Raw genomic sequence first — 26,285 nt, forward strand, 5'->3', positions numbered from 1 at the left:
ATCCTACTAAATATTGACTTTCAAGCTCATTAGTTGTACAAACTGTTTTTGGATTAGATACAGCATTTTCATTTCTGTTTGCACCCATTTCCTATTTTGTATAGAATTATACACAACCTACAAAGGCAATAGGATAAGTTAGAGCACCAAATCCGATATAGTTTATTTTTAATCAAACAAATGGTAGCAGAAAGAAAATTCATTGCATCATGATTTATTTTCTCACAAATACATCTTTGCGTGTGAGAGAGAAAAGAAATACAGCAAAAACCAACGAGGCTTCACATTCAGGTTTAGCACTGGTTTGAGTTTTAGGAATGCCGACACTAGCTTATCAAAGACAGCCTGCACTTTTTTTGATAATGTGTAACACTATACCAAACATGATGAGACTGTTGACACTAAAGGTTCTTCCTGAGATAAAATAACAGACACAATGACTCTGGCTGCTGTTTCCAATCACTTAAGCAAACAGTAATTTAACGCAAAACTCAGCTTACCTTCCTATGCTGTAAACATTTTTTTTTTTTTAATTAAAAAAAGAAAAGAAAAAAAAAAAAAATCACACAAAAGTTTAAACGTAAACAAATGTAATACAGTAGCGGCTGTACTAACCAGCCTGCATACCTGAGGAAGGATTACAGCAGAGTCAAGGGAAGCACACAATAATTAAGTACGGCCAACATAAACCTTTAAAATAAACATCAACACAAAGTCTTGAACATATGAAAAACAAACACTACAAAAATATATTCTACTATAATCAGTACATGTGTAAAAGATAGAAAAGCATAATTCAAAATGGACTTTTGCTTAAGCTGCTGTTGTTATCTGCCACTCATGTTCTTCTGATGATACAGTATTTATGAAGTACTCTGCCCTCAGATATCCATGTTTTAATACATCATGGTCATACTACACCAGCAGAGGGTAAATTAGACACTGTAGAGCCCAACCGATACAGGAATACGAGCTACACCAATATTTGGTGATATTATTTCCCCTTTCAGACACATAAAAACAAAGACTTTTCTAACATTTGTCATTCTTTATGAAGACTTACTAGGATAATATTTAAAAATAATTCTGTTTTGTTCCAGTAAGCCATGAATTACTTGTTTACCCCCCACCTTTACTCACATCAGCTGGCTGTGTTTGTGGGAAATGCAGATACTGATATTGGTGATATCAGTCAGGCTCTAAGAAGCACCTGTTACCAGTCTGGTAAAAACACCTGAAATGGTGTCAAAAGTGATCCATTCACAAAAAAACAAAACCAAACCCCTACAGGACCTCATTTTCTGACACATTTTAAGACCTTTCTTGTCAATTTTGTAAAAGACAAAAAAAGAAAAGAAAAAAAAACACCCTAGCCACACTGAGCTAAAATTTGGCTCTGTCTAACCCAGCTGGCTTAGCTGCCATGAACACAGAAACATAACAAACTGCAGCTGCTTAACAAAACCCTGCTCTGAACCCAGGTATCACTCTAAAGTGTACGCTGTACAACACGACAGTTCAGTGCAATGTGCCATTTTCCTAATGGCAAGTACACAATCCTACAAAACAGCACCCCAGAAGCTTCAAGTCCAACTTTCCATCATCACGGGACTGAAACTTGAATCTCTTGATGGGATAAATTGCTGGCAGTGACCAAAAAGTTCACAATCTCCTGTCAGTCACGCAACTTTTTTCTTCTTCTGCCTTCCTTTGCCGTACCCTCGTCCGAACCAGCCGCCCTGCACAGATGTGGGTTTCTGCTCCTCGGGGTCATCTGAGCAGTCATTTTGATCATTGGGAGGCGCTACGACCTCACGAGAGTGGCTTCGCACCTCTTCAAGCTGCAGAGGTGTAGCCAGAGTGAAGATGGGATCGTCTGCCCTGATAAAAAAAAAACGAGGAGAACTCAGGGCAGTGAACTATTCGGCTAAATTGTTTTCTTTGTAATTTTCCATCTGTCTATCTGAATGACAGATTTTATATCAATAAGCCAATATTATTTACATCATCTGTGTTTGATGGGCGTTATCATCCTACCTGTTATATGCAGGAATCTGAAGGTTCAGCTCCTCCATGAGGAGTCTCATGACATCGTCACACTTGCCGTGAATTTTCAGCACAGCCAGATCATCTTTTGGTGTCCACTAAAACAAAAACGCCAGTGCATAATGAACCACTGAGCATTCGGAACTTTACCCGCATCTCATCTATTTATCTGAATGTTTTTCACCTATACTGAAAAAAATTAAATGTACCTGAAGGTTGACAATGTAGAGTTTGGGCCTTTTGCTTGCTGGTCTGTTCATGCACCACAGAGAAGTGTATTTCTTCAGCACCTGAAAGAGCAAGAGGCAGTACAAAGGGAAACCACTCGTCAAAATAGAGGTTCCTTTAAAAAGTTAATAAAGCCATATAGCTGGAATTTAACTGTCCTACTACTTGATTTCTGCTTCTTTCACACAGCGTTACGTCCCTCTGCAAAAACTCTTTAATTTAACCATTTTGCCTCTGTCTTCTTTTTCTGACCCGGACACATTTTGTTACTTCCCCCTCATCGCCTAGACCCCTTGCAGGGGAACGTAACACACAGTAAAATGAATAAATGGGTTTTTCCCTCTTCACAAATGGAATTACATCAATAAATATTTGGGGATTTTATATTGTACATATATTTAGACTATATTATAAGGTTTAAGGTAAACTTTAACTTATATACTGGTCTACTGCATGAAAACCAGAACCAGGAGGAGTTAGCCGTCCATGTAAACAGTACAATTAAAGTACTGTGTTGTTAAAAATGAAGTCAATATTGACATTATTACAACTCAAATGTAGTTATAAATTAACTCGCAGTAGTAACTGATAAGTTCTTCATATGTTTTTTCTGCATTTACCTGAAATACAACTGCTAATGAGAGATGTTGGATAAAGTAAAAAAAAAAAAAAAATCCCTGCAAGTGAAATAAAAGAAAACTGAGTTGGCAGGACAAGGGGAACCCTTTGTCTAAGGAGCTTGGAAAGAAAAGCGTCTGGACTTCTTCAGTTCTAGGGTCAAATGGTGGAGAGTCCCAGATTTAAGTCGTGTGGGAGTGTGGGAACCCTTCTTTGCATCATAATATGATTAAAAAAAACTACTAACTGAATAATAAAAGAGGCTGTGACCTTTTGAATGCTCCAGGATCATTAATAACCAGGAGACACTAAAGGTGCACATGACTGAGCTACTGGGGAAATCTACACCGCAGCTCTGCTCTAGTCTGCATGCCAAGTATCCTTTGGCAAGATGCATCCATCAGAGTATGAATGTGTGTATATGGGTAAGCACTTACAGAGAAAAAGCTTAGACAAAACCCTAAGCCTTAGGGTTTATTGTCACTTTACTGTGGGCTCAAATCTTGTTTGGACTGCTCAGTTTTAAGCAAACTCACGTCTGTTCTTGAGGGCACATGCTGTTTAACTGGTATAAAACTGTACAATGTATGCAACCTAACCTAGATTACATTTACAGACTAAGACAGCTTTATAAATCCTACCTTCAAACTGGAGCCTAAACAGAGTATAACATCCGCCATCTTGGCAGCTTCTGTTGCTCCCCTCCAGTTGAGAGGCTGCTCGAGGGTCCCACGTTCCCCGAAGTGCACTATGGTGTCTCTCAGTTCGGCGCCACAGTGGCTGCACTTCCGTCCCGTCCCATGGCGGTGTAGCGACGTCCGCTCGGTCACATCAAATAAACGCACGTACTCCCTGACCAGGGAGCAGGATGTGCACACCTACCGACAGAAGGGAAACCCAGCGTTTCAGAGCAGTTTAAACTCTCTGAATAAAGAGTTTGAGGCCAGTAAGAAATGTATTGTAATGTTTATCAATTCATGTTTTACATTTAATCCTGCTGCACACACATCCAATGTTAGGGCTTCTTCTACTCTTTCAACTTTTAGTGTTCACTCATCCATGCATGCTTTACACTGCTGATGCAATTCACTTCTACATTTCAAATTTCTTTATTCAATTACTCAATTCAGAGACCTTTACTAATCCCAAGCCTGGAAAATTTAAAGGATAAGAGCAGTCAGAGACTGCATAACTTTGCCTGAGGCTGAAAATTCCCTCCACACCAAGAATGAATCAAATCCCTGCATCCAGGAAAGATATCTGGATCGGGATTAGTTTGTCATATCTTTCTCAATAACATCACAATGACATCTCACAGCAATTTTGGCCCCTCTCACATTGGTCTGCAATCCTTTTAAAAAACATATTTACTTAATATCTGGATCACCTCTAACAGTTAATCACTTAGCCTGAGCGCTTGTAATATTCTCATGCAAATCCCTCCCATTTGCATAAAAATCTTTGGTCAGGACTGCACAGACACTAAATGACGAGGCAGCCAGTGATGGGAGCTCACAAATTACATTAAACGGGCCTATGTGAAGAGTCGAGCAGCAATTTAAGCAGCGTGTGTGACGGCTCTTGAAAGGCAAGATTAACCTCCAGCGCTTTTAAGACGTGATGCACCTGAGAAATATTTTTTTGACGTGAAACAAACACGTCTGGATCTGTAGGGGTTTAGGCTTAGATGCTGTTTTTAGAAACCTCTCAGCAAATTCTTTCCAGGCTTTCTACAAAGTCTAAGAACTGAGGATGCGTGGTTCTTACCTCAATAAACATGTTTCCATGGAGTTCAGAGAGGGCGTGTCTGGGCAGACCGCTACGCAGGTGGAGTCCATCGCAGTTCTGAGACACAACGTGCTTAACCTTTACACAGAGCAAACAAAGACAGAACAATGTGATGCGAGCAGAGATGCTACAAGGAGGAGACGCAGCAAAACCGAGGTAATATTCTGTAACGCTAAAGATGGACGCTGTCCTGTCCTTATCAATGCCAGACCAGGAAAAACATACACACATCTGCTTGTTATCATAGTAAAGTTCTGCTAAATGTAGCTATTGTTTTTCTTGGCTAATCTTATTAAAATCCTTCTGGAATAAGTCTTGCCATTTTTGGAACATCCTTGAAGTTATTTTGAAGCTTCTGTCGGAATGACCGGAATAAGTCAGAATAACTGGAAAAAGTAAATAACGTTTTTAACTTGAAGCTTTTTTTTAAATTATTGGATTTAACTGATGAGTCTTTAGATGCTGTTTTATGTCGCAGTAACCATTGAAACTGAAGTTACAAATCTCTAATCACTCATTTAAATGGAAATTCAAATATGTTTTTGGACTTTGGTGTGACATACCAGCTTTTCCTTATGAAGCATCTTAATGCACATGTGCGTGAGCGTCGGCTCCGCTTTACTCAGGTCTGACGAGCTGTTTGTAAAGAAACGCAGAGATAAATCAAACAGAACGCACTAGGGGAGAGTAATACATATATTTCATACCACAGTAAAGACTCTGTATCTCACCTAATGGCCCGACCCTTCTGTAGCTGCGTCCATACCCCGTTAGGGCCCCTGTAGTCAGGGATAGAAGCTGCCTGAAATTACAGACGATGTCAGTTTTGTGAAAGTTTAAAAAGGAAAAGTAAGGCGAAAATGAAGAGAAAGAGTTTAAGATACCGTGCTGATACCGGCTCCGGTGTAAACCACCAGGTGACTGGCTTGTTTGACTGCCACAGCGAGCTGCCTGACTTTATTTTTCAGCTCATCAACACCATCAAATACCTGAAAAAGACATCAGAGCTGTACTGAAGACCATTAGAGCTTCAAAAATAATCAGAAATAGACTGTTTGCCTGGAGGGTGGGTCAGGGAGTGACGGTGACGATGGTTTGCATCTGATTTTTTTAAACCATGACAAAATAATGTAAAATGATCACTGAAGGGAGGAAGTCTGAAGCAAAAGAAGCAGTTTTATGTTTTAAAATCATGCAGTAAACTACTGTACGTTTCACTCTGAAGCCTCGCTGCCCTCTCACAGCAGAAAGAGCTAGACGCTGTCACAACAGCAGGAGGACACTGTCACCCAACCATGATCTTTAATGAAAGTTGTTTTTAATCACCACAAATACTTCTAAGAGAGGAAGTATACGCAGGATGTTTTAATAAGTAATGTCTTCTACCTTGCTCTAGCCTACTAGGAATAACCCTTGAAGCTCTTTTCTGAACGGAGTGGTTTTTACCATATTACAGGCCTGCTTATAAAACAAAATGACTGGGTTTTCATCAGAAATGGGTGAGGGTGGACTCTACCTATGCAGCTGACCTTCATAAACTATTCTAGTGGTCGTCAAACTCAAACCAGAGTATATTGGTACTGAGGTGTCAATACATGTCATTAAGGGTACAGAGGATCTTGTCAAATGTCATCTTTATGGGGGAAAGAGTTAAACCACGCCTGGTGCAGCTCCTCAGTTCATACTTTGGCTAAGTCTAGGATTACAAACCAGAAAAAAATAGCTGCTAACATTTTTTCTGGGCTCTTTGAGAGATACTGCTTCTGGGTGTATGTGTGTTAACTCTTATTGAGTTAACACACGCACACATGGGTAGATGTTGAGCCCTCATACTGCTCCTCCATGAGCAGTCCATGAGGACCCGAGTGGTAGCTCAGGAGGCCAGTGGTTCAATCTCTGGCTCCTCCAGTCTGCATTTTGACTTATCTATGGGTACTGAAGCTCGAATTGAGCCTGCTGCATCCATCAGAGTGTGAGTGTATGTGTGAAAAGTGTAAAAAAGTGCTTAGGTGTAAGAAATGAATGTGTGTGATTGGGCAAATGAAGCTTTTAGTGCCCACTTAGAGCAGAACAGCACTATATGAGTACCAGTGCATTTACCATGGTTTTAGTCCTTTTGCATTTATTACAGTTTGTGCACAAAGAGCGACTACCATTCAACCTCTCCGAGTCTTCACACAATCAACCCAGAAACCTGCTGCCTCCACGTCTGTTCTGAAGTTGTCCCACTAGCTCACAAACCAACCTTAGCAGGCCAGAACCAGCCTCTCTGGGCCTGAGTCTCACCTCTTCCTGCTTCCTCTTGAGCACATTTCTACGGACTTGTCTCTTGCAGAGCTCCTCCACAGTGTCTCTGTGCAGCAGCAGAGCAGCGGCCTCCTCCTCTGACCGCTGAGACTCCGGTTTTTTCAGGACCCGCCCGACCTGCGGGAGGAGGACAGAGGGACCGGGTAAGCCTCACAATGCACAGAGCAAACATGAGCTAGTCTAGCCTGCTAGCTGTAAATGTGCATGTTTTCCCCCTCTCACCAGTCTGAAGACCTCCCTCTCGCTCTCCCGCTGTAGTATTTTAGCCTTACTCAAAGCTTTCCTCTGAGCCCGAGAAGAAACACCGGCGTCCTGCTCTTCCGCCATCCTGTTTTCAATCAGCTGACGAGAAGACGTTTATTCAAAACAAAGCTCATAGCACCAGACACAGCCGGAAGCGGAAGTTAAAAAATAAATCAGGCGGGAGCCGCGAACACCGCCCCCTGCTGCTGGGAGTCTGTACTTTCCCTCAATTTCACACGTCACATCAACAACTCAGTGTAAATAAAAGTTTATTATTATCAAACACGAACAAATAAATAACATTTAAAACAAATCAAAAATCCACAACAATACAAAATTTGCAAAAGGTTTTAGCTACAAATATTTAAGGCAACACGAAGAGTAACAATTCAAGTCAAGTATCAGCCATCGATATGAAGATGAACAAAATACTACTCATATCACACAAGCAGGGTTTAATATGTGTGAATACAAGAGGTGGTGAATCACGAAGGTGATGAATGAACAGGTGTGTTTCAGCTGGGTGTCCTAATGCACCTCTTTTCCACCCACACAGAGAGCTTCCAGAGAACCGGTCCACCTCTCAACTGGTTTTAGTGGTGATTATGCTGAGTTGCGAGAAGTTAAGAAATACTGTGGGAAGAAAAATGATGACAGAGAGAATCTGACGACTGCCTCGGCTGGTTGTTGTGATAGTCCTTCTCATGGTCACTGACCTGAGTGCCTAAAACACCGTGCCTGGGATCTCTGAAGCGTAGTGCTGGCCTCAGCTTTTGTCACTTGGGACTAGTCTGCACTACACTGGGCACCAGCATTGTCTTTGTGGAAAAGGGGAAATACTGTTTTTTCCACAAAAGACAAAGATTTATAACAGCAGCAGGAAAAACACAAGCAATGCTTATTTCCCATTAAATGTAACAGCCATACAGCACAGCACATACAAGGGTGCTTTTCCAAAGTGTCTGCTCTGAAAAAGCTTATCTACCACATGTTTACTTCCTAACATCATCAAGTGGATCTATTATAATTTTTCTTGTTTTCTGTCATAAATACTGTGGCACGGACAAAAGTTAAGGCTTCACACTGCTCTAACTGTTTTATCTACGCTTGGCTTTAAAAGAAAGGGAATATCCCTAATATGGTCTTCTCAGGCACAGAAGCCCCACCCACTTTCTGCTTGAAACCTGTTTTATGAGGGGCAGCCAATCAGGAGAAAGTTGACTAAAACAGCTCATTTCAGCTAGTGAACGAGAGCGAGGTGCTACGCCAAGGCGTAGTATCAGATAATAAGGAAAGCCTTTAACTGTTAATCATGCAAAGCCATGCTGGTAGAGTCAAACAACAAAAAATGGAACTGGAAATAAGCAGAACAAAACTCCAAGCTATGTTTCAAATCTGAGAGTAAGATTGAAGTATATTTTATTCTCTTTCATAGATGTTTATAAAGCTTATGCAGGCAAAGAGCTGCCAATGTCAGCAAACGTGAAACAAGCTGCTGTGTAACTATTAGCTCGCCAACTTTAAGGCATGTGACAGCAGTCACACTTTAAGAATATGTTTCAGGATCTGTGGTCCTGAAATTTCAGTCAAAGTGGTCACAAAGTTAACAAAAGAGGAGCTAAAGTATCTTATTTCAGACAATGGATGGACTGAGGAGCTGCACCAAGCCTCAGCAAAAGACAAATAAGGATATCTGCTACCTGTGAATCATGCAAAGCCACTCTAGTGGAGTTCATGAATTAAAATATTAGGCTGGAAATAAGCACAATTGGTCACCTTTAAACAAAGCGATTGCCTATCTGAAGACTACAATGCACAACCTACTAAAGAGTATTTGTTCCCAACACAAATCTAATATTTGACCCCACATTTATGAACTGCTGTCTTCCTCTAGTACCCAAAGGAACAGAGAGATGATCAATACTGTTCACGGTAGCTGTCAGAACGTCTGCTGCGAGTCTATAAATCTTTCAGGTGCTGTGAACAACCCTTTAAAGTTGCTGCCAAACGATTTTTTCTGTCAACTCCACATTTTCGCACAAATATCTTCAACATGAATAATCTGAAGATGGCAAAAAAATAAAATAAATTATTTAATTTAAAAAATGCCGGAAGCAGACGTGACATAGCCGCTCCTCTGTGGACACCAGGTGTCAAAAATGTTCTCAAAGCCCCCGAGATGAAATACAATGATATGCATTAGTCATCCATTTGAATCAAATTTGGTTTTTGGATTTGGAAACTCTCAAATGATTAGTAATACTCTATTCATGTAATCACTAGAGGGCTTGTTAGGAGTTCTCACTGGGGCCAATTAGGAAGGTGTCATTGGGGTCTAAAGGAGGAAGCGCTCTTGGGGACCCTCTGAGGATTTGCTCTGAAATGTCCTCGTTTGGTTTCTGGCAGGGGCTCAGCAGAGAATCCAGACTTTTGTGCTGTCCTCGTCATAACCCCACGGTGCCTTCCTGCAGCCTTTCTTTGGATCCTGAAACAAAGACAAGTTTTAGGAGCTGACAAAGAAATGAAGAAGAAAGTTTTTTCTTTCTGTGGTGCAGGATTTTCAATTCATCACAAAATTAAAGGAACTGCTGCATTTTTACCTTGCAATAAAAACCCACTCCAGTGGTTCTTATGTAACGTGTAATGACTGGGTTTGGTTTGTGAAGAAAACAGAAAAACAGCAACGATGCAGGAAAAACTCACATCATTCCTCTTTTCCTCTCCAGCGACTTCTGTGTTGCAGCTGACAGAAAGCTCTTTCCTCTGGGGCGGCCAGTCTGTGAACCCTAAACACACAAGCGCGCACGCACGCACACACACACACACGTAAAAATGCACAATATTTAGAACATAGTCTCTGCAGCAGCCAGTCATACCTGCCAACCTTGAGACCTCAGAATTAGGGAGACATTCAAAAGGGCTGTTGGGTGGGGGTGGGACAAAAAATTAGAATTTGGCTAAAATGGATAAAATAAGTTAAATGTCACTGTTATTATTGTCCGGCCGGAAACAGCGGGGCTGTCCAAATTCAGAGGCTGCGTCCACCTGAGGACCTGGCCTTCGCGGTCTACAGAAAGCCGGGTAGACCGGAAATGAGCGACTGTGAAATTGGACAGTCTAGCCTTCAGAATTACGTCACAAGCTCTCTCGGTGGAGTGAAACTCTGCTGTCTGCTCCTTGTTATCTAAAATATAACTGGATGCTGGCGTAAATTTTCGAAAAGTTTATTTTGCGACCCAGAATGAGTAATAAGAGTAATATTAAAACTAAGTAGCTGCAGTAGTAGAAGCCATTGTTGGAGACTGGAATTGACCGGGCCAATCTGGGGTTTTTCAATTTTGTTGTCTGGGTGGAAAATCAGGAGAATGGTGGCTCCGGGAGATTTTCGGGAGGGGCACTGAAATTGGCATGTATGTCACCAGTGTCAAAAGCAAATTTATACACCGTTTTTTACACCGAATTTCTGCTTCTCAGCCTAGAAACTCAGATCACAAACTACAGCTGATAGTTTCTCTTTGCCAGCATTAGAAGAACTTGTTTGATGGCACTCAACGGATTGATCAATAATTAGAACAATGTGAAAGTCCAAGAAACTCAGTGAAGATCTAAGAAGGAGAATTGTGGATTTACCAGAGTTAGGAAGGTCTTTTGGAGTCATTTCTAAACAGATTCCAATATCACCAGTTCAAACAACTGTATCAAAGTACACATTATTTTTATGTGTCACCACTAGGGCTGGGCCATATCATAACGTTCACGGTAATACGGGTATAATGTTGGGCAACGATAAGAAAATGAAATATCATGATATAATATGGGTAAAACGCGCTTGCGCAATGCCTTTTTTTCCCCATACGTACATGGTGGAAAAAGCATAGCGGCGACAGAGAATGAGAAGGGCGAAAGCAGATCGTTGAATGAAACGGATGAACCAGAATTGGTTTGTAAAAATGCTGCAACTTCAGTGGTGTGGAACTGGTTTGGCTTTCTTCTGTCAGATACACACCAGAGCACATTTTTTGGTAGAGCGTGCTAGCGGGCCGTCATTATTACCATGTTTTTCGGAAAATACGGCACACTTAAAATCAATCCTTTGATTTTCTGAAAAATTGACAGTGCCCCTTATAATTCCGTGTGCCTTATGTATGAATTCTGGTTGAGCTTACTGACTTTGAACTGATTTTATGTGGTACACGGTGCTCAGAAATATGTCAAAAAATGTTTTAGTACGACTTTTGGAAGCTACAGAGCCGCACTGCTTGATGTCAGAGCATTACGGCTACCGTAGTCGGGAGCCTCGCGGAGTGATACGTACTGTGCTTCAACATAATATTACCGTATTGTGTGTGTATAACCTCTTTTTAAGTTTTGTGGATATTATACATGGTTATGCTGAGGATATGTCGGCCAATTTACACTGGAAATGCCTTTTGGTTAAACTGTCAGCAAGGAATTTCCATTTGCACTCTTAAATTTTTATATAGCTTTAATGCACATAAAAAACAGCTGCTTGTTTAAGTGAAAATACATTGATGGGGTTTTTTTGCACTAATAAAGTTGTGGAGTTGTAAAGTATTTTGTCTCGCGTCAATTATATCCTCAGTTATATCGTTATCGCAAATTTTCAAATATATATTGTGATAAATATTTTTGGCAATATTGCCCTGTCCTAGTCACCACTTTGCCAGGGTCTGAAAGAAGACCCAAACTGTCACGCTCAGATGAGAGGAAATTGGTTTGGATGGTCAGGAACAACACAGGGACCACCAAGGCTCAACACTGCCATGAACTGGAAACTGCTGGAACATCAGCATCAGTATCCACCGTGAAATGAGCTGAAACTCAAAATGGACTGAAAGGGTGCAGAGAAAGAAGTCTTTGCTCCAAAACAGACACCTCCAGCTTCACTGAAATATGCAGCTAACCACATGGACAAGCCGATTGCCTTCTGGGGAACAGTTTCATGGTTAGATGAGGCAGAGGTTGAGTCCTGTGCCCAATATGACAAGGAGTATGTTTGGAGGAAAAAGGGGAGACTTTCAAATATAAGAACACTAGCCCAGCTGTCAAGCATGGTGGTGGCATCATCATGCTCTGGGGCTCCATACAGTTGGGTCTATAACAGGAAACTAACCAGTTTAAATGAACTCAGAATCAGTTCTGTAAAGAAGAGTGGTCAAATATCCAGCCAGAACTGTGCCAGAAGCTCGTTAATGGGTACTAAAGGATCTGGTCAAGGTTGAACTTGCTGCAAAAAATTTAACCAACTATTACTGGTGGTGCATGGATATATTTGAGCTTGTATGTATACTTGACTCTGTGAGTTGCAGAAAACCCAAAATAAATTAAATCTTTGGACTTTTTAAAAGTCATGTGTGTGATGTATATGCTGTACGATGTACCACTCCACCCTGAAAAATGAAGTTAAAAATAAACAAAGACCAAAATTTCTGTGACATTCATGCCGACAGTGAGTGTATACAAACTTCTAACCACAACTGCATTTGTGTGATGTGTCTTTTGACCCAGCTGGTGTACTCTTACATCCTCATGAGCCTTAATTTTATAGTGAAAGTGAGGAAAAAACAAAAACAAAACAGTGTGAGGCTTTCTTACTTTAACCTTTTGACTTGCTGTCACATGAACACACAGTCTTATGAATTAATGAGTCTTCAGGTGTGGTACACAGGAACCTGGGTAGTATTGTATTGTAACAAGTTATAGCTAACTATATGCATGTCCTGTGCATGTCAGGAGTTAAACATAAGGTTAATCACCTGTTATGAAGGACACTTTGGTTAAGTCAAAGGAATAGAGAACATAAAGTGAAATATGATTAGCTGCTCATCCCATCCACTCATATTTTCCCTTCTTGCTGGAGAGATGATCCAGTGTTAATTTTGTTAAAAGCTTTCTCTGACTGCACTAAAATGAATTCATGATTTTTGCACATAAATACGTACACACACCCGAAGTCTGTCAAACAATGTAACAGCATCATATCGGGGGCGACCGTGGCTCAGACCGTGACGCATCTGTAACCGGAAAGTCCCTGGTTCGATCCCCGGGCTCTCTGTCCTGGTCGTTGTGTCCTTGGGCAAGACACTTTACCCTACTGCCTACTGGTGATGGCCAGAGGGGCCGATGGCGCGATATGGCAGCCTTGCTTCTGTCAGTCTGCCCCAGGGCAGCTGTGGCTACAACCGTAGCTTGCCTCCACCAGTGTGTGAATGCGAGAGTGAATGAATAGTGGCATTGTAAAGCGCTTTGGGTGCCTTGAAAAGCGCTATATAAATCCAATCCATTATTATTATTATTATTATATCATTCAGTTTTACCATTGCAATGTAGTATATTCAGAGTTCACCTTTTAGTTTAGAGGTTCAACCATAATAAAGGTTATGCCACAAAATGGAAAACATACTGTTCATTAACATTTAAATGACCTGCATCACTTCTCAGTCATGCTGACTGTTTCTTTGGTGTTTCTGTGAATTGTGGGAGTGCATTATCTCTTTTCCTTCTACAAAAGATTCTGTGTAGCCTCTGCAAAAGGAAGTAATACAGGTGGTAATAAAGGAAGCACTGAAGCACTTTTCCACAGTACTTAGAGAATGTGAAATTTCTTATTAAGACTGCCACTAAAATACTCCAGGGTCACTTTACGGTCACTTGACTGGAGAACCAGAAGAAAACCTGACTACTGACCACATGTGTAAACACAGCTTATGATCTCCTGAAAAGGTTACCTGTCGTCTGAGCTCTCTCTCCTTGGCGAGCTCTCTGTCCCAGCTGATCAGCTGCATTCGCTCTCTGGCTGACAGGTTGAAGAATATGTCGTAGACCTCATAAAGTGCAGCGCGCAGCTGGAGGAGCAAACAATTACAGAGCGGACGATGGCTTCAATGAATGCGTGCAGTCACAGTAACTGTTGTGGTAACTGCTAATGGAGCGAGTAATTGTTGAGTTGACGGTGTGCAGAAGAGCAGAGAGGTTAACAGATGTGTTTACAACATTTATACCTGCAGTGTGACTCTCTCCTGCAGTAAGAGGTCCTGTTTGTTGCAGAGCTGAGTGCTCTGCTGCCGGAGGGCCTGCAGGAACTGCTGTGTGTCCTAAATGAGCAAAAGCACACACACAGCAAAGATTGCGCTGTTATTTAGTTATATTTATCATGAATATTATGTTTACACAGAGACAAACTGAATGGTGAAATCTGTCAAATAGATATTTAAAATATTCATGGATTTACGATTAAATTAAAGTACAAAAAACAAAAACAAAAAACGCTGCCAGCACCTGCTGGTTTACATGTTATTTAGTAAAAATTTAAATTTCACCAAAATTAAGAACACAGTTGCTTCAGCTGCTGAAGACACCCCCAATTTTTTTTATTTCTTCTATTCAAATATCAAACATGGATGGTATAATAATCCCTCAGTCTATTTGAGGGTTGTTTTTACAAACAAATGTAAGATAGTGAAGACTTTACTAAAACATTCACACTTTTCAAAGCCATCCAGTGACTGTGACTGGACTTCTGGTGGTCGCGTTTTGTTATGGTATAAAAGACAAGATGTTGCCAGCAACACTGTGTTCATGTGTGTTGGTTAATCTTATGCTTAACCCACTACCAGTGTTTTAGCCTGTCTAGATGATCAGATTCATCTGTCACTGTTAAAAAACAAACGAACGCAAAAACATCATAAGTGATGGAAAATATTTGTTTAACGTGACCCCTGATGGAGGAAGTCTCTGTTTTAGACGGTATGCTGCACTGTCAAGGACTTCAGGAAGGATCGCAGCTGCATGGCTGTAGCTAAAGGGTATCCTAATAAATTAAATTAGGCACAGCTGTACACATCTGCACACAAGCAGAGCTCATTTAATGACAATAAGAGCATGTGCTGCAAGAAACAGACGTGTCGCTGCTGTCTCCACTCACCCTGACGGTGCGCACCAGCTGTGTTACTCTCTCCGTCCTCAGCAGCCTGCGAGTTAGAAAACCCTTCACAGCCGCTGCCAGCAGGGGGCGGTAGTGCTGCGAGCTGGAGGGCTGAGGAAGAGGAGAAAGAAGGGAAAACGAGTGATGAGAGAGGGGTGAATAATGAGAACCAGAGGGGAGGAGAGAGGAGAATGCTAATTCCATCAGTGACAACCAATTAATTTCCCACGCAGCTTCTCAAGGTCTTTTGGTTGGCATCTGTTTAGTGCATCAACGCAAGTGGACTCGTGGCTCATCATTATAATAGAGAATAATAAGCAGAATAATAAGCAGCTGATGTGCCATCACTCACTTGTTGATTCAAGAGCGGTTGCATTAAAAAGACATGTTTGTTGAACAAATGTACTTCTACTGAAGCTGAACTGCTGTGCGGGGAGACGTATAAAAGCACAATAACAGATAAAAAGGGATGCTGATGAGGATTAAGACGTGTGGGGGGTGGAGTGTCTGTTTTACATGAGCGTGTCAGCCAACTGGTGATGACTAAAAATCCTTCAGATAAAAGGGTGAGCAGGGCAAGCTTTCTGCATCACCCACATGAGTGGACAAATATTATGGTAATACCTGAGTGAGGGTAGAAAAGGTCAACGTGTCCCCAAGACGTGAGCCTGACATGGAGCAGGGGAAGGACACGCTCTGAAGGAGACGATAACGGACTTCCAGCGCCTGAGAGACAGAGAGACACATACGGAATAAGAGGAAAAGTTCATGTGTATGTGAGTGCACATTTGGGAGCAGGCAAGGTTGGAAAATATTGAATTGGAAAGGACAGCAAATGAGGCAGGAGAAAGAAATTAATTGAGGGTAGAGAGGAAGAGACAGAAGGGGGAGAGATGGGGCACAGAGGTAAGAGGGATGAGATGAGCAGCGGAGCAGAGGAGGAGAGGGATGACTGGGATGATGAGATGAGAGAGATGGAGGAAATTAATACAGCCAGAGAGTAAAAACAATGTTGGTGGAGGTATAAAACAAAACAAAAAGTGGGATCAGAGGAGAGAGGAGGTAAAAAAAAAAGGAGGGAGGAGAAGGAGGAGAAGGCAAAGGGACCATTAGTGGTGGCACTCAGCGGGACGATCTGGCACTTAACCACAGACGCTCATGAATTAAACAAATTATCCTTTCCTTTTCTGTGTCAATTCCCTTGATCCCCTCCACCCGCTACCAGAGAGTCCAGCAGACAGCTCGCTCTCATCACAGCGCAGATGATGGAAGGACAGAGGGGAGTCAAAAAGAAGTCTTTTTATGAAACAGCTTATGTTAATTATATTGTTGTTAAGGATACATAAATTAAACAGAGCCTGTGATTAACAGGGCAAGGACACGGGCCAAGAACAAACACAGACACAAGCTGAAGAAACAGGAACCGGTTGCCAGAGAACAGCAGGCGTCCTTGAAGTCTTGCATGTGCGCACACACACAGACACACACACACACACACACACGCACATACACTCACAGAAAGAGGCGACCGTGCCAGCTCGCCTCTTAGGGATGTAATGAAACATTTATGGTAGAAACCCTTTTTTTTTTTTACTGGGGAGAGTCTGAAGGTCTCTTGTAATGAGCAAACGTCTGTAGTCAGCCCACGACCTGGGTCTCCAAAAGCTCACTCTAACAGGTAGGGTGACAGTGTGTGTGCGTGTGCGTTTGTGTGCACATGGTCACATGTGGAACAATGCCAGAGTCTTTTTCAAATGCCTGCTTCTAGTTTCAAAGAAGCATTTATGGTCAGTGTTGTATTACCGCTCAGTAAATTGGCTAGAAACTCACAACGCCTGTTTTCCTTGTCTTTAAAAGATTAAAACTGGAGCTCAGTTTTTATTTCTCATAGGTGACTTTGGGTGAAGTCGGAAACCTTGGCGGAGTGAATTATGGTTGCTGTACTGGAATTACGCAGTGCTAGATCTGTACAGCAATATGTGATGCAATCTAATGCAAGAAGCAGACCAATGGGAGGGAGGTAACTGACTGCGTTTTTGCCATATTTAGACTTAGAATAAATGATCACTTGTTCGGGGGTCTCAGGAATATATAATTTCAGATTATTTTCTCCATTTTCTTGATGTAATTTGACAAACAGCTTTAGATTGCATCAAATAAAACAATTTATTTAAACTCATGATTGAAAACTATGTGTAAAAAAAAAAAGCTAAAAGAACTGCTAAAACATTATACCCAATAGATGCCATTCTATATATGATATGAGTAAATGCTGTATTTCTTCTCAACTTTCTTTGTGCACGAGAATATTTATGGCAACAGACTAAAGAAAAGCATAAAAATGTTTTTCAGCGTATAAAATGCAATATTTCTGCGCATACAGCAGTTTCTGGATAACATTTCAAGTCTTCAATCTATTTTACATCAAGCTATCCAGCTTACAACTCATATTGAACAAATTATTAATAATAATTAATAAATAAACAGCACAGGTGTAATAAGCCTACACCTGTATTTTTTTCCATTTAATTCAATTCTTTGTTATCATTCTTTATTTTTTATTAGCATTTTTGGTTTGTTATTGTGTGACTTACTGTAAGTAATTTTCATCGATATCATCTAGCACTTAACTTAATATTCTGAGATATTTTGTGAATAAACAAATCTCAGTGAGATGTAGAGTGAAATTACCATAAAAAAATAAATAACACTAACACAAGTATAAACACTCTTTTTATTTAACTGCAAACACCTTGGGCGACATGTTTGATGTCAGCTCTGTATGCATGATATTTTAAAGCTGTTCTGATTAAATCCATTAGCTGCAGCAGTGGTCCCTAAACCTTTTCTAACCATAGCACTTCCTGAGATCAAAAAACATTACTTTTTTAGCACTATTGGTTAATTTGATAGTTTTTTTCTGTACATCAAACACTCCTCACTAAGACAATAACAATGAGCTGGTATTACCAACTAAACATATGCGAATAATTATCATCATTATTAAAGTGCCAGATTATTCTCATTGTCAGTTCTATAGATTTATTCTTGGACTCTGCTAAAATACTTTTGTATGAGTCACAATTCAAAATAATCCTTATTTATTTTATACTGGGCCATGGGGTAGCCCCTGAGAGCATCCGCTCTCTCCACCAAGATGACTTAAGCCAACTTTCTTCTGATTGGCTGCCCCTCGTTCTCAAAAGGTTTGAATAGGAGGTAACCATATCAGGGATATCCACTCCTAGTGACATCATACAGAGCAGAAAAATGGGTGTTTAAATCAGTCTAAAGTCTTTGGGTTATACAGTGGGGCAAAAAAGTATTTAGTCAGCCACCGATTGTGCAAGTTCCCCCACTTAAAATGATGACAGAGGTCAGTAATTTGCACCAGAGGTACACTTCAACTGTGAGAGACAGAATGTGAAAAAAAAATCCATGAATTCACATGGTAGGATTTGTAAAGAATTTATTCGTAAATCAGGGTGGAAAATAAGTATTTGGTCAATAACAAAAATACAACTCAATACTTTGTAACATAACCTTTGTTGGCAATAACAGAGGTCAAACGTTTACTATAGGTCTTTACCAGGTTTGCACACACAGTAGCTGGTATTTTGGCCCATTCCTCCATGCAGATCTTCTCAAGAGCAGTGATGTTTTGGGGCTGTCGCCGAGCAACACGGACTTTCAACTCCCGCCACAGATTTTCTATGGGGTTGAGGTCTGGAGACTGGCTAGGCCACTCCAGGACTTTCAAATGCTTCTTACGGAGCCACTCCTTTGTTGCCCGGGCGGTGTGTTTTGGATCATTGTCATGTTGGAAGACCCAGCCTCGTTTCATCTTCAAAGTTCTCACTGATGGAAGGAGGTTTTGGCTCAAAATCTCACGATACTTGGCCCCATTCATTCTGTCCTTAACACGGATCAGTCGTCCTGTCCCCTTGGCAGAAAAACAGCCCCATAGCATGATGTTTCCACCCCCATGCTTCACAGTAGGTATGGTGTTCTTGGGATGCAACTCAGTATTCTTCTTCCTCCAAACACGACGAGTTGAGTTTATACCAAAAAGTTCTACTTTGGTTTCATCTGACCACATGACATTCTCCCAATCCTCTGCTGTATCATCCATGTGCTCTCTGGCAAACTTCAGACGGGCCTGGACATGCACTGGCTTCAGCAGCGGAACACGTCTGGCACTGCGGGATTTGATTCCCTGCCGTTGTAGTGTGTTACTGATGGTGACCTTTGTTACTTTGGTCCCAGCTCTCTGCAGGTCATTCACCAGGTCCCCCCGTGTGGTTCTGGGATCTTTGCTCACCGTTATCATGATCATTTTGACCCCACGGGATGAGATCTTGCGTGGAGCCCCAGATCGAGGGAGATTATCAGTGGTCTTGTATGTCTTCCATTTTCTGATGATTGCTCCCACAGTTGATTTTTTCACACCAAGCTGCTTGCCTATTGTAGATTCACTCTTCCCAGTCTGGTGCAGGTCTACAATTCTTTTCCTGGTGTCCTTCGAAAGCTCTTTGGTCTTGGCCATGGCAGAGTTTGGAGTCTGACTGGTTGAGGCTGTGGACAGGTGTCTTTTATACAGATGATGAGGTCAAACAGGTGCCATTCATACAGGTAACGAGTGGGGGACAGAAAAGCTTCTTACAGAAGACGTTACAGGTCTGTGAGAGCCAGGGATTTTCCTTGTTTGAGGTGACCAAATACTTATTTTCCACCCTGATTTACGAATAAATTCTTTACAAATCCTACCATGTGAATTCATGGATTTTTTTTTCACATTCTGTCTCTCACAGTTGAAGTGTACCTCTGGTGCAAATTACTGACCTCTGTCATCATTTTAAGTGGGGGAACTTGCACAATCGGTGGCTGACTAAATACTTTTTTGCCCCACTGTATGTGCTTACACTGTACTATTAGTTAAAACCTTATCAGGAGATTTTTATCCAAATTGGCAACAAACCATCAGAGGTGCAGCAAGTATTAAACAAACGAGTTTGTATATGTCAGGTATTTTCTTCCCAGAGTAATTAGTACATAACTGGACTCTCAAATAAACCTTCTGCCACTCTTTTTCTTTGCTTCACATTTGTCTATTTCCACACTTTTAAAAAAATGTTTCAGATCTATCATCTAAAGGAAATATATGAATCCAATAACAAAATAGCAGTAATATGTATAGTACAATACAATAAATAATAAAATAAGTCTCACCTGTAGCAGCTCCTCCTGCTGTCTCCTGTGCTCCTCTTGCAGCGCTCTGACCTGAGCAGCGTGTATCTCTTTCAGCTGCTCTCGCTTATTCCTCTGACTGCCGAGACCTTCACACCACTGCCCTGCAGCTACAGACAGGAAACACAACATGTGGTCACATATGAAATTCACTGTTGGCCCACTACATTTGCCTACAGGTCATTTGCACAACTGTTACTATATTTTATAAGATTTGAAAAATTAGCTTTCTAATGATGTAGAGTCTAGGGTTGAGTCGAAATATTTTCTCCTTTTTCCCTTTTTGTGGCACAAAGATTAAAGAAGAGCTGTTATCTTTTTTTCTTTACCTTTATTTTCCATCATATATTACACTTAAACCAAAATCTAAAGACATCATTATGGGCGAGGTGTCTGTCAGTGTCTGGGTGAGCTGCAACATTACCAGCACACCTAACCATTTATAGCGTTGAGGCACCCGAGGCACGATGGAAAGAAAGGTGTCACCACTCGATCAAAGAGGTTTTTTTTACACAACACCTCATCATTTCCACGTGATGCACTATCCCCTCCTGTATTAAACATCAAGCGTCTCCACCTCAAGACAAAACAACACAAAGACGCCAGCTATTTTTGGTGCATGTATAAACTGTCAGGCCTCAAACTGTTCTAAACACTGTGTTTCAGGCAGTTTGTTCTACTCTTGGCTCTGTATGATGTCACTGAGAATAAATATCTAATACCTAACATGGTTATTTAAACAACACTTCCTCTTCTCCTCTTACCTCTGGGTGTGCTGGAGTTGGGTCTGACAGAGTCCGCTCCCCCACTGGTATTGGCACTCCCTTCCAGTGTCTCCTCCATCGTGTGCATTAGCAGTCTCCGTTTGACCTTGGACGCCCCTCCCTGACCGTCACTGCCACTCTGTGGGGTCAGATGCTTTTCTTGCTCAGGATGACCTTGTGACCCTGATCCTTCAGTGAACCACAGGCCAGACGGTATGTCCACATCATATGACTGATTTAGAGATGGTGAGTGGGTGGAGTTGTGACCTTCTAGGGCCAATTCTTTCCTTCTTTCAACAAGGTGGTTACTGTTATCTGAAGGCACTGAGATGTAACTCCGAAAAGGAGGATCAGATGGAACATTTCGGAAAACATCAGGAATGCGCATCTGCTGAGCCACAGAAAGGATGCATTTAGCAGGTGGCTGCTGCTTTCCGCAATCTCCAGGCTGTGCAGAACTCCCGGTTAGTGCTTCTTTGCTCACTTTTTTCCTACTTTCTCTCTCTGCAGATAAGGTTTTGATCAATCTGCGCTCGCTAAAATCACGGAGCTCATCCCTGTTCTCCTTAACTGTGAGGGGAACATCATCTGTGTCACTGACAGTCGCTTCCGGAACTGAGTCTCCATGCATGTTTCTGTAATTGTTATATAACTGCCTGCTCGACCACTTCCTGCACTCTGCATCACTGCTATTATCACCATGAGCTCTCTGCTTGTCCTCCCAATAATCACTTTTTATTTGCTCATTTGTCATACCCTTAAAACTTAACTCACTTTGCAGGCTGCTCTCAGCTTGGCTGTGACTGTCTTCTTTCAAGTTTTCTTTCACCGTTGACTCGAGATCTGTGATCAGAACCTTAAGACTGGACAGGTCTGACTCCAACTGATCTATGTGCTGTGAACTCTTGGTTAAAATGCTTGTTACTTCCCCTTCAACTGTGGGATTCACTCCAGGAGGACCCACTATAGGACTGTTTTGATGACTTGGATTAACTTCTTCAGAATTGTGATGGTCTTTCAAACCAGTACCAACCTCAAGTTTCCCCTTTGAGCTCTCCTCCACACCAACCTGTTGTCCACTTTTTCTTTTGTAGTGAACAGGGCTCCTGCAGAAGCTAGGGGCTGGGACTGTGCAATATTTCCCTCCTCCTTTAAAAAAAGCTGGAGGATCTTTAACAAGGGAAGTTTCTAATGGCTGTTGCTGGATGAAGGCACTGAATTGTTTTGGCTTTATTAAGACCTCCTGTGAACTGTTCAGCCTATTACTTATGATGATTGTTTCTTCATCAACACTAGTCATTTCCTTATTATCTCTATCTCCTGTTAAATGTGTCATATTTTTCCCAGAGAGTTCACTTTCAACCATCCGCTCATTCTCATAGGATTTCTTTAACGAAGTTTCCACTGACGAGATAAAAGTACTTCTCTTGTCTTTAGTCTTCTTCCCCTCTGCAGTCACAGTGTCCTTGTAAGGGATCTCATCATTCTCCTTATCAGAGCTGCTCTGCTCCTCTGCCTTTGCTCTTGGCTGTTCTTGGGTTCTCTCTTGGATTTTAGTGTTTTTGGCTTGGTTCCTAAGCATCCGCTGGTGCCGTCGATACTCCTGAGATTTCTTCAGCAAGGCCTGGAGGCTCAGACGATAAGGCTCCTCAGACAGCTTTGAGTCTGCTTCATCTACCTGGTTGTCCTCTAGTTCAGTCTCTCTGGGACTGCGCTGAACACACAGTTCTGTTGTAAGACGGTGACGAGTGCTTTGTGTATGTGTTGGATTATCTGAAAAGCTGCTTTTTCCCAAAAAAGCAACTGAGTCCTCATTTTTGTCTAAATGTGCATCTTTGTCAGGGTCATGCACTGAACTAAAGGGATCGTTATCATCACGCATCACACTGTCCAGTTGACCATTCTTAGATTTTTCTGTTGGTAAAGGATTACACAAGAGTGAATCCTCCTCAAATGACGTGCAACAAACTTCTCTCAAGTCTGTTAAGTTATCACAAAAAGATGACTCCCGCCCACTCCTCTCTAATTCCTCTCCATCTATGGGAGGGTGGCTGATAATATCTGGCATCTTGGCGATTGTATTTGAGGTGTTGTGAAGAAAAAAGCCCACTGTGTTATAAAATCCTTCTGAGTAGTCGGAGACATTGCTCTCGTTTTCTGCATTAATCCTTTCAGAGATAGCAGTACAGTTTTCTACATTCTCGTTGGTGACGTAACCGGAGGAGAGCGACTGGCAGCTCGCACTATGTAAAAAATTTGGCTGGGATCCTTGTTGGCTGTTAACTTGGTCAGTAAGGCATCCTTCCTGGTAATTTTCCTGAGGTGTCACATTAGAGGCGAAAAAGGCACTATATGTTGTCGATGTCAGTGAAGGAAGACAAACACCAACTTTTCCTTTCGCTGCAGCTGGGAGCGAAACATTATCACTGCTTCCCGCAAAAAAACCATCCGGACACACCAGTCCACCGGTGGTTTTACGGAAATATGAAGATTGTGTGATAATTTCTGACTCTTGAAGCAACTCCTCGAGTGTTGGTGTCTTCCTCAGCTGGAAAAACATGAGCAGAAACAAAAATAATGCAATGAGATTTAAAAAAAAAAAAGTGCTTTTCCCTGTTCAATACAACAATGCCAAACACTGATTATGCCAAAAAACGTAATTACAGCTATTTTAGTTGGTAATTTTAATTTTCAACACTTATGCATATAATGAACTTTCAATACATCTTTTTACAGGGGATTACCCTGGAACTTTAAAAATAATTTCAACAGACAAACAAATAAATAAATTATTAAAAAGCAGGGTGTACAAGGTGGGGTACAGAGCGTTGTCTGGTAGAGCTAGGCCCAGAGTAGTGGGTGTTTTGGACCATAAAGTCCATCTGCCAAGGGCCATGTACATATATATCACAGCTTCCACTGCAAGATGTCCATACTGGCAGATGGAAGCTTAAAAACGGCCCAGGTGGCAGCAGACTTCCTTGGAAGACCAGCAAAGTATCTACAGGAAGAGAGATGGACAGGCAAAGCCTAATATTCAACTTGGTCATGCACTACTAAAAGCAAACCAGGTAGGAGTCCCTCAGTGACAGACGGGCAATGCAGCAGACAGACCTTGCTACCAAAAGGTTCGCAAATGTTTTCTGTTTTCTTGACTCAAGCTGAACTTTGAGTGATTTGGGTTTTTAAGGAGGGGCTTAAAAAGATTTAAATGAAAGGTGTGCAACTGATTTAAAACACAAAACAAATAAGAGATTTGTCTCGTGTTTAAATATAAAAATGATAGTTTTTGCACAACTGCCAAGAGCCAAAGCCCACCCTGTGAGCCAGTATAGTGACATTTCATGATGGCTGAGGCAAGTGTTTTACTGCATCAATGGTCCATTGGGTAAATGCATAAAGATAGTTAAAACAAAACAAATTATTTGTATCGGCGCAGGCTATCAGCCAAAGAATACTTGATTAATTGCAATATTTGAGTCCGTCTGTATTGGACAAATTTATATAAAGTGACCACCCTCTTGGGAGGTGGATAGTCCAGATTCAAGCAGAATTTGTTTTTTAATTATTTCATGTAAATTACTCACGTTAAATGGCACAGCTGGCCATACAGCACCTGAAAGCGCTATAGATTTACTTCTGTCATATTAAACTGTATTGTTGCATTTGACAGAAGTAAATCATATGTGCAAACTGTGATGTTGATGTACTTTTATACATTAGACGTCTCTCTCCCTATAAAAGAAAACAACGACAAAAGATTACAATATTCCTTCAGTATTTCGTGCCCGGACTCTGTCATTCTCAACTGAAGCTGCTCTCACACAAGGAGCCAACAGCATAGGTTACAAACAAAACAAAGCTTAAGTTACCTGAACGCTGTGCAGAATCGTCTGGATGTAGGCCATCCGGGGATCATCTCTGAACTGAACTGTGTGGGCAGCAGCTTTGTCTCTGAGTCGACGCATCTCCTCTCTCTGTTTCTCTGAGAGCTGTTGTTATCACAAAACAGACATGAGTTATCTGAAATTAATACTGTTTCATTTCAAACAAGTCTGCTTCTGTTTTATCATTATTATTATTATTAATGGATGCCTATAATTTACATTAAAGGGAGATAGGCAGCATGTCTCAGTGTCTGAATTAATATACGCCCTTTTCCTTCAAACTAAGAGTGCATCTATCTATAAAAAAAGTTCAGCCTTTTGCTAAAATGATCAACCATGATGACAGCCATAAACTTATCCAGCACCAGAGGAGGGAGGATGGATCGTCCATAGAAGCGGATGACAGAGGATGCAGATGAGGGTCTGTGGTTTTCCTCCTCTTTCTCTTCTCTTCTCCTGAGCTGAGGAAGAAGATGCTGCACAAACTCTTCGTATTCCTCCATTACTCTTCATCGGAACACAGTAGAGAGTAACTTTGGGCAGTTTAACGGCTAAAAAATTACTACCAAGTTATTGTTTGCTAACGCTAGTTTGCTAGCTAGCTTAGCTAACATAACGCTAGCTTTGGCTGCTTTTTGTTACCGTTTAAAAGTAGACGCATAAACTTTAAAAAAAAAAAAAAGAAGACACGGGGTTAAACTCAGCAAAGGTAGAAGCTACAGCTATACTGTTGGTCCTCTTATAAGCAACACAAAAGACAGTCTGGCCAGGTCCACTGGGGGAAATCAATGTTTACATTTTTACCGCCTCTCCTCCGGGGCAACAACCGGGTAAAGAACGACAGTGACGGTTACAGAGCGCCGAAAACCCGGAGTGGATTCACACCAGGGTTCAACAAACACCCCCTTTAAAAACACAAAAGCATCTCAAGGGAAAGGAAGAAAGCCACTACAACGTTACGTCGGACAAAGTATAAGAAGTGGATTTAATACTTAAAAAAATAATGAGAAGAAATTACTTTTCACTGAACTCAGACTAACGTGATACTGCCCCCCACAGGCCTGACTGACCAAAGAAAAACATGTAGAAAAGTATGGAGATACTTTGGTGTCAGACGGAAGAGAATTAAGGGAATACAACGCTCGCATTTATTTATTGGTTAAATATTTTTACGATTAAAATTGGAATCCAAAGAATTTAAAAATCTAAATT

The 26,285-nt window shown here is 41.4% G+C and overlaps 2 protein-coding genes across 2 annotated transcripts; both read right to left on the reverse strand.

Moving 5' to 3' along the window:
* Positions 1-568: 568 nt before the first annotated feature.
* On the reverse strand, positions 569-7,368 carry sirt7 (sirtuin 7). Its single transcript, XM_006790700.3, has 10 exons — positions 7,210-7,368; positions 6,967-7,104; positions 5,565-5,669; positions 5,412-5,482; positions 5,244-5,316; positions 4,660-4,758; positions 3,534-3,770; positions 2,256-2,336; positions 2,038-2,144; positions 569-1,881 (listed from the first exon to the last, which is right to left on the reverse strand). The coding sequence occupies exons 1-10, from the start codon at positions 7,312-7,314 to the stop codon at positions 1,680-1,682; spliced, it is 1,218 nt and encodes a 405-aa protein (XP_006790763.1). The 5' UTR covers positions 7,315-7,368; the 3' UTR covers positions 569-1,679.
* Positions 7,369-7,482: 114 nt separating this feature from the next.
* cp110 (centriolar coiled-coil protein 110) lies at positions 7,483-26,142 on the reverse strand. The gene is made up of 10 exons (XM_087842010.1): positions 25,439-26,142; positions 25,059-25,178; positions 21,187-23,734; positions 20,405-20,532; positions 15,800-15,901; positions 15,176-15,286; positions 14,253-14,345; positions 13,980-14,096; positions 9,934-10,016; positions 7,483-9,715 (listed from the first exon to the last, which is right to left on the reverse strand). The coding sequence occupies exons 1-10, from the start codon at positions 25,574-25,576 to the stop codon at positions 9,556-9,558; spliced, it is 3,600 nt and encodes a 1,199-aa protein (XP_087698136.1). The 5' UTR covers positions 25,577-26,142; the 3' UTR covers positions 7,483-9,555.
* Between the last annotated feature and the right edge of the window lie 143 nt (positions 26,143-26,285).

The sequence above is a fragment of the Neolamprologus brichardi genome, chromosome 6 (assembly GCF_056152115.1).
Source record: "Neolamprologus brichardi isolate AB-2024 chromosome 6, ASM5615211v1, whole genome shotgun sequence".
NCBI lineage: Eukaryota > Metazoa > Chordata > Actinopteri > Cichliformes > Cichlidae > Neolamprologus > Neolamprologus brichardi.

What these genes read in the sequence shown, in the direction of transcription:
- sirt7 (XM_006790700.3), bottom strand. Translation starts at nt 7,314, where the DNA reads ATGGCGGAAGAGCAGGACGCCGGTGTTTCTTCTCGGGCTCAGAGGAAA. An exon ending in TGCTTCATAAGGAAAAGCTG is followed by an intron (nt 4,759 to 5,243) that starts GTATGTCACACC and finishes CTCTGTGTAAAG; the next exon opens with GTTAAGCACGTTGTGTCTCA. An exon ending in CAGATTCCTGCATATAACAG is followed by an intron (nt 1,882 to 2,037) that starts GTAGGATGATAA and finishes TTTTTTTATCAG; the next exon opens with GGCAGACGATCCCATCTTCA.
- cp110 (XM_087842010.1), bottom strand. Translation starts at nt 25,576, where the DNA reads ATGGAGGAATACGAAGAGTTTGTGCAGCATCTTCTTCCTCAGCTCAGG. An exon ending in AGCTGGTGCGCACCGTCAGG is followed by an intron (nt 14,346 to 15,175) that starts GTGAGTGGAGAC and finishes TTGCTCATTTAG; the next exon opens with GACACACAGCAGTTCCTGCA. An exon ending in GAGAGGAAAAGAGGAATGAT is followed by an intron (nt 9,716 to 9,933) that starts GTGAGTTTTTCC and finishes TCTTTGTTTCAG; the next exon opens with GATCCAAAGAAAGGCTGCAG.